General features: G+C 39.9%; 1 protein-coding gene across 14 annotated transcripts in view; it reads right to left on the reverse strand.

Moving 5' to 3' along the window:
- Positions 1-5,337, reverse strand: part of MYCBP2 (MYC binding protein 2) — a 269,203-nt gene extending 263,866 nt beyond the window's left edge. For all 14 annotated transcript variants that reach the window (XM_036893768.2, XM_036893769.2, XM_036893773.2 and 11 more), the window contains exon 1: positions 4,759-5,337. In XM_036893768.2, the coding sequence (XP_036749663.1) occupies positions 4,759-5,060 (302 nt within the window). In that variant the 5' untranslated portion in view covers positions 5,061-5,337. The remainder of the gene's footprint in view (positions 1-4,758) is intronic.
- Positions 5,338-10,634: the final 5,297 nt, after the last annotated feature.

A 10,634-nucleotide genomic window follows, 5' to 3' on the forward strand; every position in this document is an offset into this window, starting at 1 on the left:
TCCAATCCCTTTCCCCAAGTGAATGTTCCAATTTTGATTGGTTCATTCACACAAAAATATATTTATTCAGTGACTGAATAAATGAAATAGTTATTCCCACATTCAACCACTGTGACCAAATATAAAAGAGTAAGTCATGATCTTTGCCTTCTCCTTAAACCCCAAACTCCATTTGCCCCCTTACTCTTAGCAGAAGTCAACATCTAATATTGAATAGCACTTAATGTAACAAGCGCTTCATATGTATGGATTCATTTAACCTATAAAACAATTGTTATATTATTATCCTCCCCATTCTACATATAAAAAACTGAGGCATAAACAAAAGCAATAGTAAGCAAGTTTAACTACCTCAAATTAAAAAGCTTCTGCACAGCAAAGGAAACCATCAAAAAAATGAAAAGGCAACCTGCAAAATTGGAGAAAATATTTGCAAACTATATATCTGATATGGAGTTAATACTCAAAAATATATAAGGAACTCATACAACTCAACAGAAAAAAGTCCAATTATTAAGTGGACAGAAGGCATGAGTAGGTAGACATTTTTCCAAAGAAGACATACAGATGGTTAACAGGTATGTGAAAGAGATATCAACATCATTGATCATTAGGGAGATGCAAATCAAAACCACACGAAATATCACTTCACACCTGTTAGAATGGCTAATATCTAAAGACAAGAATTAACAAGTGTTGGCAAGGATATGAACAAAAGGGAACCCTCATGCACTGCTGGGGGAATGTAAATGGTGCAACCACTATGGGAAGCAGTATGCAGGTTCCTCAAAAAATTAAAAGCAGAACTACCATATGAATCCACAATTCCACTTTGGGGTATTTACCCAAAGGAAACAAAAACACCTACTCAAAAAGGAATCTGCATTGCATAACCACTGCAGCATTTACAATAACCAAGACATGGAAACAACCTAAGTCTGTACTGATGGATAAGTGAACAAATAAAGTGTTACACACACACACACACACACAAATATTATTCAGCTATAAAAAAGGAAATCTTGCCCTTTATGACACCATGATGGCTCTTGAGGGCATTAAGCTCTATGAAATAAGCCAGACAAAGAAAGACAAATACCAACAATCTCATTTACATGTGAAATCCAAAAAAACAAAAAAAACAAAAAATGAACTCAGAGATACAGAGTATAGATAGGTGCTTGCTAGAGACAAGGGTGGGTATGGGCAAAATGGATGAAGGGGGTCAAAAGGTACAAATTTCCAGTTATAAAATAGTAAGTCAGGGGGATATAATGCACAGTATGGTCACTATAGTTAATATAATGTATTGTATATTTGGAAGTTTCTGAGAGTAAATCTTAAATGCTCTCATCACAAGAAAAAAGTTGAAACTGTCTGGTGATGGATGTTAAATAAACACTGTGCTGATCATTTCATAATATTCAAAAATGGAATTACTATACCTGAAATTAATATAATTTTATATGCCAATTACATCTCAAAAAACAAATTAAAAAAAAACTGAGGCATAGAAATTATGTAATTTCCCAATGTCACACAACTGGAAAGTTGCAGAATCAGGTATTAAAACCAGTCTAGCTTCAGAGTCCAATGCCATTAAAGTCACTGACTCTACTAGGCTTGCACGCCTCTTCTCTATCATACACCTAAAACATGATCAACAGCAAGTAATTCACTCAACACTGAATAATAACTCATTCACCTTTTTTTGTTCCTTGACACAAGCTTGTTCCCACCTTGGAGCCTTTGTAATCTCCTAAAACACTCGTCCTCTAGATCTGCTTTTCCATCATTTATGATTCAACTTAAATGTCACCTCCCAAAGATGTCCTGACTACCCTACCTAAAGTAAACTCCCACTACAAATCCTCTATCACATGAAATTGGTTTTATTTCCTTCATACTTAGTTATGACTACTGAAATTAACAGTTGTTTATTTCTCCTCACTACAGTGGAGGTTCCAAGAGAGTAGAGACCTTGTCTGTCTTGCTCACTGCTACATCATCAGCACCTAAAACAGTGCCTGGCACACAGCAGGCTCTTGATATTTACAGAATGGATGCCAAAAATTGTGCTAGACATTAGAATCAACAAAATTAATAGGGTATAGTTCTTACCCTCAACGAAATCCAAATCTTTCATATTTACAAATCCTTACCTTAAAGGAAAACTAGCTCCTAACCTTTTTCAATGGCTAACCTCTCTACCTCCCTCAGATCTAACCTTTGACCTCTCCCCATCAGTTGCCCCCTCTCACTTGTTTAACTTCACCTTATCCACTTACTGAATGTTTTCTACCCTCCCTCCCATATGCAAATATCATTCCCTCAACCCTGCATCTCCCTGTTACCCCAACATCTTCCCCTGACTCCTCACATCTACCTACTATGATCACTTCCTCAAAAGTTATCAGTGACCTGGAAAGAATTCTCAGATTCTTCGACATTTAACACTGCTGAGGACTTCAATCTATTTTCTTAGGACCAGAGGTGCTACTGTCTCATGGTTCTCTTCCTAATTTTCTTTTTTTCACCTCCCTTCATTGTCTCCTTTCTCTCCTACCTTTAAACACAAAACTCACTAAAATTTCATCCTCTATTCTTGCACCATTCCGTCTCTGAAGAATCTCATCTTCTCCTCTAACTTGACTAGTGCCCCTATAAATATATCATTCATTCAGAACCTAAATCCCAGCTCCACATTCCCTATCATATTTAATAAGAAATGTGACTGAATTATTAAGCAAAGCCTCAATGGAAAATAGTTAAAAACTAAGACTTAGAAAAAATAATATAAATAAACAATAATGTTCTGAGAAAGCACTACAAGGCAATATTATATGACTTAAGACTGGTTTCCATGAGTACTTCTTGAAATACTTAAACTAATTCCTCATTAATTTTAATTGAAAGTTTGTACAATAATGGACCAAAGACTAAAAACTATTCACAAATTTTATATATGTGGTTGACCTATATTAATGTCTAAAACTGTTAATACAGTTCTAGATACATAGAAATTGTGTTTTTTACATAATTGTAGTAGTAGATTCTTAAAATAGGTATATACCAGTCACAAATTATTAAATTAAGTCTGGAAACAACATACAAAATAAGCACAAATTCTTATAGAGGGATTTCTAAAGCTGTACCTGCAGTGCCATAATTTAGAGACTCACCATTCAAAATCACATCTAATTAGCAAAGCAAACTGTCTAATGAGGTTTTGTGCTATTTTGAAAACATTAGCAAGAAAGAGACTTGTACCATTGTGGCCCTCTGTTTAGAGAGCAAAAGGTAGTTACACATACTTACATCCACATGATAAAACTACTCATGTGCCCAATCCTGTAAACAATTATAGACATGACAAGACTGGTTTACCCCAAAAAAGTGTGAACAAACTCCATCTTTCCAACTTCCTACAATGAATAACAGCCGCAAGACTTAATGGTAAACTACAAACGCCTGATTTAGACTAGCCACCTTCCTAATGGGAGAAAATGACAACTGATTATTGCCTAACAAACAGCACATTCAATAAACACAGTAAACTGTGTAACTTATTTGATAAAATCCTACTATGCTTTCCCCTTGTACTGCAAGAAGCTGTGAGAAAAAGATGAAGGCAACTCCCAATTACCACTGTCCAAGCCAACCTAGTGAAACAAGTCAGTCACCATCCTTCAGCCCTGAAGGATGTAGGGCATGTAGGGGCATGGAAAAGAAACAAAAGGAGAACCCTTACCAAAAAGACACCCACATTTTAAGAAAAAGAAAATGAAAGTGATAAAACATTTCATACATAAAGGAAGCTGAAGGTGCAGCACAGACTGGGAAGAGATTTAGGAGCTATTCAAATTTTCTAGTTGGTGGCAATTGAAAGCTGTACCAACTGTCATGTTTTGAAGTTCTTCAGCTTTCCCATTTTCCCCACAAAACCCCTTCTACTTTAAAGCCTAGAAGTGGCAGAGGAAATAGAACAGAAGATGAAGGGAAATGGCTGATGGGACATTAGAACACAAGAGCAGCTGCAACCACATCTCTAACAGAAGACCAAAAGGTCCAGTTACCAAAGTACAGCCCTAAAAATCTGTATCAGACATCTCTCACATCCACATAAATCTCCATCTGCATCCCTTTTGCACAGATCTCCAAAATTAAAACTCCATGTCTTATCAGACAGTCTGATTACCTAAAACTCATTCTATATGTGTATGTGTGTGTGTGTGTATGTACATATATACATACATGACACTATTCTTAATCTATACCATTGCTCCCCTTAGTGAAGGCTTATTTTTTTAAGGTAAGTGGAAAAGGGAGGATGGAATGTCTTTGGGGGGTTAGGGGGTGTGAGAAATACGTGCCAATACCATTGCGGCAGAGGCACTGAAAACGCCACTTCCCTCACCACTCTTGCAAATTCCCTTCGTCCATTACTGCCGTACCTTAGACCCATCCCTCCTCCTTTCTCAACAATACACACACGTGTCATAACCGACCCGCGCCATCACCTTTCCTAGCATCACACGCTACGCTCCCACGGTCACTAACCCCCCACAAAGACAGTCACACATGGTTAGAGCAGAAATTGCTGCCACCGCACCCTCCTATCTCAGTAAGTGCTTCGACCATCCAGCATCAAGCGCTCGCTCAGACAGCTCAGTAAATACGTACGTAGCACACACACACACACACGCACACGGACGCACATGAGGCATGTGGCACAAGGAAGGGCACCGGGAGACGCACCTGGAGGCCGGGTGTCCAGCGCTGCTGCCTCCCTGGTCCCTGTCACTGAGCGCAGCTGTGTAAATCCTCCGGTAGCGGTCGGCCAGGGCCCGGCCTGACAGCAGCAGCTGGTAGTGACCCCGGGAGTCCGCGGCCGCCAGCCCCAGCCCCAGCCCCGCGGCAGCCACGGAGCCCTCGGGAACCGGCATGAACAGCGCCCCCGCCGCCGGGGAGGAAGAGATAGTGGCGGCTGGGAAGAATCCTTCGCCGCCAGGCCCCGAGGAGGCGGCGGCGGGGGAGGCAGTCGCAGCGCACATCATCATCCTCGCCGCCGCCGCCTCGTCCCCGCGGGCCGGGCAGGCAGACACGCGCGCGCACACACAGCCCTTTTCCGACGACAACGGCTTCGGTGGCGGCCTCTCACGCCCGCAGCAGGGAGACTACAAAGACAGCGACCTCCTCCTCCTCCTCCTCCTTCTCCTCCTCCCCCCCGCACCGCCCTCGACGCTGCTGGGGCCGCTCATCTAACCCCACCACCCCGAGAGTGTGAGGAGGAGGCGGTGCCGCCGCCGCCGCCACCGCTGCCAACGCCGGGGCTGCCCGCAATGGGAAGCTGCTAGCCGCACTGGGCATGCGCTACTGTCCGCACATGCTCAGTAACTCCAGCCCCTCTCCGCCCCATCCTCCCTCCCGCTCGGCCACCACTCCCTCCGCCCCAGGGCTTTGGGTGTGGGGCAGTGGAGGCGTGCGGAATCCAAAAGAAATCCACTTCTCCGAGTCTTACTAGCAGCTTAAGGAAGAGTAAGCAGAGTGCTGGGAAGGCTGTCAGCTACAGGCAATGGGCTTTAGGTAACAGGGTTCCCTCCAGGTGGGAGAATTGGATCTGAAAAGAAGAGGGAATGTGCCCGCCGCCAGAGGCCGAGTGTTAGGCACTCCTGCTGCCTTTTCCCAAAGTGTGTGCTGCCAACAAGAAGATTTACTGTGAATAGTGCTTGTTAATTCAAGGCGAACGAAGCCAACCAAATTTGAATTAGAAGTCCCTTTAGCGATCGTATTTTGGGGTTTTTGTCATTAGGTTTTAAGTCTGTTTTTAAAATAGCTTCTACCAACAAAAGACAGGTGCTGCTTTTTTTCTGTGAAAGTGTATCTATATGCGAGTCTTCACAAGCCAGAGTCATTCCTAAATTCTTGTTCTTAAGATTGACATCACAGCTAAATCTTAATACAGTAATACTTTTCTTAAATATTTTTTGTTTGACCCCACTCTTATCTCTTGACAGTGGTTACTTAATGGCTTATCTTAAACTGCTCATACTTATATTACTCGAGATAATTCTTGGATATGGCCTGAAACTATAATTGTGACTATGGCCATGTTACTATATGTAACATCTAAAAATGGCATATCTAGCAAAGAACATATCATTGTTATCTATAAAAGTGAACATTTGCTGAGTCCCCTTTTCCAAGCTATTCTTCTAACCCCTTCTAAGAAAATCTAGAAACATATATGTGCCAATGCACCCTGATTCCTATTTTTATTCTTTTGACTCTCAATTTGAAGAGTTTGACTAATTTATGTTCCTAACAAAATCGTTTCTAATCATTTAGATAGGACTAATCAAATAGTCCTATCATCCCAGTACTATTTCTTTTATCTACTTACTAGCTCTTAAGTCTGTACTTCTGCTTTGAATGTCCTCCTCTTTAAATAAAAAATAAAAATAAAAAAAAGCCCAGTTAGTGTTTTGAAAGGTACAAAGAAGGAGTGGAGAGTGGAAAGTTAATTAATTAATTCTAGTTTTGGTAAGGAGGTAGTGCTGAAGAACTGCATTTTATCCTCGGCTTTAAATGATAGCTGGATGTCATTTTGATTTTAATAAAGATAGCTATAAGTAAGATAATAAAAACACAGGGGAAAAAGAACTGGCTTGAGGAGTCTATTAGAACTGTAAGTAGCCCTGTTAAACAGGTTTTGTATTTGTCTTTTTTCTTCTACTGCCTTGCAAACTTCTTATCTTTGTGTCTTTCTCAGTCCCTCATCTAAGACCTTGCACACAGTAGGTAACCAGTAAATTTGTTAGGCTTAATTTCTGTCATGATGCTACAGCAAAATTACAAACCTCATTGTTGAACAGAAGCCTCCTATCCAACTCTGGAATGAGAGACAAGTAGAGGCAATCTAAAGACTGGTAGAATTAACCCCCTGAAAATGTAGGAGTAGCAAGAGCTCATTACTATTGCAAGGATAGTCAGGAAGCCAAAAAGCTCTGACAAACCCTGATCTGGATCTTGACTCTAATACTTCTTTGTCTTTGGGCAAGTTTTGTCCTCTGAATAATGGTCAAAATAATACTGCATGCCATTGTGGAAGGACTTCAAGCATCTAGGATGTCCACCTTGGCACATGGCTTTTCACAAATGGCAACACACAAAATGAAACATACTAGACTTCTCCCATAAGTATGGAAATGATGTCTATATCTGTTCCCGCATTGCATTCCCAGCTCCTAGCACCGGGTTCTAGCCCTAAGCTGGAGGGAGATAGATACTGGTTGAATGAATGAATGAATAAATGAATGAATGAATATTGCCTGCACAGAGAAACATTTCTAGCTCAGGCTAGATGGTGGCATGTGCAGTCATTGCTGGTTTAGAGTTTCTAGTGGGGACTGACCCCAGCGGCTACACTGGGCTTCGAGTTCCTCCCACGTCTATCTTAATTTCGCTTCAGTTTTTTCAAAACCCTTTTCTCTCAGACAGGCCCCTTCCCGAGCCTCCTGAGTACACGCAAAACGTGGTGACTGGATAATTGCCTAAGAAACCCGTTGTCATTGAGCGGCGGAACTAGGCGTGCGCAGAGTCGCACTCTTGCTTACTTACGTATCTGAGGGTGGCGTTTCTGTTGCGGTTGGCAGCGTTTCCTTCCACGGCAGCGGCAGCGGCAGCGGCCGTTCTACTCTAAATTGATAGCCAATGCAGGGTTTTTCTCCTCCTCTTCCTGCGCGTCCTGGTCACTGCTACAGCTACTGGCTTGGCAGCTAGGCACTTGGAAAGCCTCTCCTTGGGTGGTGGGGAATGGGGCGCATGCCAGGCAGGAAAGAACGTTTGGAGTCACCCTTAATTCCACTGTCAAGGGGACTTGGAAGGGAGGGAGGGTGGTCCCCAAGGCAAGTGGCGAGAGTCACCTGAACCATCACCACATATGGGAGAAGTGGGTTTCTCGCAGAGGGCAAAGCAAGCGTCCTGTCCTGCCAATGCTGCGCACACTACTACTGAACGCCTCACTCTGCCCTGTGGTCGGGTGGAGGGTGGGGGCTCTTGTTATTCAAGGGAATGTGCGGAGTAAAAGAATACTGATGGCTTTGCTTTTGTTTTTCCAGCTCCACTGAACGCGGCTACTGTACTTTCCGCGCTGCCATCTTAGCTTTATCTTCGGGCCGGGCTGGGCGTGTGTGTGCATTTCGTGTGGGGAGGGAGGGCTAAAGGATGGAGAAGGGAGGGGAGCGCCGGGTAGGCTGGGTGTCAGAATTGGCTAGACAGGAGTTAGGACACCGTGGTTCTCAAAGAATAACACTGAGCTAATGCAAATCCTGAGTTTGCTCGTTTTACTAGTGAAACACATACGTAGTACTTTTTAGTGTGTATTGTTGGTATCCTGCTCATTTCTCAAAAGCATCTGTCTCTCCTGTCTGTGATTATGTAAGACTATGGCTTCATCTTTCGTTCCTAAGATCACAGATTTTTTTTCTCTCTTTTACTTGAAATTGCAAAACTGAGACTACAATTTCTGAATGCTTAAAATTTACATTTTTTGTACTCTATATCTTTAAGGATATATTTTGTTTTGGTTTGGTTTGGTTTGTATTTTTTTAAGGAAGCCTCCAGTCTTGATGTAGTAAATAACAGCAGAAACCCATGAAGTGTATGTAAGAGGAAAATAATTGATGTTGTGTGTTAGTTTCATTTACAAGGTTAATATTGGGCTAATGCTTTAAGATTACAAACACAGGAAGCATGTATATTATCAAGAACATCAAGACTGCTGAATATGCTGTGGTCAAGTCAAGAATCTGAGTTTGTTTTCTAGATTTGTACAATAATATCTTGGAGCATTTAAAAACAAAATTGGTAGCTGGTAGCATTTTAAAACAAACCTGGTAGCTGAGAACGATTTGGAAGGGGAAAAAAATGCTCAAGCTAAGGTATTTCTTTACTCTTTGATGATCTTGGCTTTTTAAGAACCATGTGATTCTGCATTTTTGACAAATATGACCATATTGCACTTTTAAATGAAATGTATTTCATATAATATTTTTAATGCTCCAAACCAAACACAAAAATTCAATATGACAATGAAATTTTTTTAAACAAAAATTACATATTGGATCCCCTAGATATAGTGACTTATTGCTTTGAACAACTATTTTTAAAGCCTTGGAAGATTTCAGTAATTTGTAGGCATGAAGAGTTAATGCTTTTTCCTTTTTATTCATATTAGTTTTAAAAGGTATGAATTTTATGTCTAAGTTTTCCTACAAATAAAAATTAAATTCTAGGAGGCCTGAGTTAAATATGGACATTTTTAGCCCTGAAAAAATGATTAGGAAACATTAGTGAGGATATTCTTTGAAGTCTGAGAGTTCAATAATATACCTTTGAATGCAAATGACATTTTAAAAATCTCACTGTTGTGAAGCATTTTAGATCAGAGGAGGCTTTAGCAACTGATATAGAAAGTGATATAAAGTATAACTGTATTAAAAGAAAAATGTAAGAACTACCGCATTTTAACCTTGAAAACTTCTGAGTAATTTATAAATTATTTGGTTGTTCTTTATTACTGTTTAATAGTTTAATAATTAAATCATATCCCTTCAAGTAAGCCCTAAAGGATTATTGAAATTCTTATGTAAAATAGTAATTTTATCATATCAAAGTTTCCTTGAAATATATTAATACGGTTCTTGTCTAATTCAGACATTAGGATATATCTAAATGGTTCTAAACAGATTAGACTAAGCATGATCTTATTTTAAGGACATTTAACCTCTCGAAGTTTTTTCATCAATAAAATGAAGGTAATAACAGAATTCATTAGATTCTCTAAGGTTTAAGTTAATAATATGTATGAAGGACTTGCCTAGCACCTTATCTGGCCGGCAATAACTATTAATAATCGGTGGGGTGCCTTATTTGATATGTGTCCCAATCTTGCTCTAGAGGAAATAACAGTTAATATACAGTTGGAGTTATATACACTTGGATTTGGAAGTATGTTTGTTTTCTTGTTTTTATATTTTTTTTAGTATGTTTGTTTTTAACAGAGTCCTGTCCACAAAGATTTACTCTGTCTTGACAGGAAAGGAAGAATAGAAGCCAAAGACTACTTGTTTCCCTAAAATACCCTGCTCTTAGATTTGTCAATTCACAAAATTCTATTTACTTTCCTAGTTCAGTGATTTGGGAATTTTAAGTGATGGCTACATTTTGACACATAGTAGTCAAAACAGATTATAGTCTCTTCTCAAGTGGCTGGTGGCTGTTATACTTCAAGGATCAAAAATTATAAATCAGCCATGGCTCATGTTCTGTTAATTTATCTGTGATTAACATCTAAATCCTAGCCCCACCTAGTTCGACTTCCTGTTTTGATCATTTTTATTTTTATATTTTGAAAGCAAAAAGGAGTCGATTTACTAGTTTTTCATAAGAAATTCTCTTAAAAACATTTTGTCCCTTTTTTATTATGTTTGGTTTTCCTTCAGACTGGGCTAGGAGCTATTTTAATAGTTTCTGGAACATAGTTCATGAAAAATACTTTGTACATTGCCTAAATTAATTTGTGGTGAGTGACAGTATTTTCTGGTTTAGGCATAATATCTTGCCTATATGAA

Source organism: Manis pentadactyla, chromosome 17, assembly GCF_030020395.1.
Source record: "Manis pentadactyla isolate mManPen7 chromosome 17, mManPen7.hap1, whole genome shotgun sequence".
Taxonomy (NCBI): Eukaryota; Metazoa; Chordata; class Mammalia; order Pholidota; family Manidae; genus Manis; species Manis pentadactyla.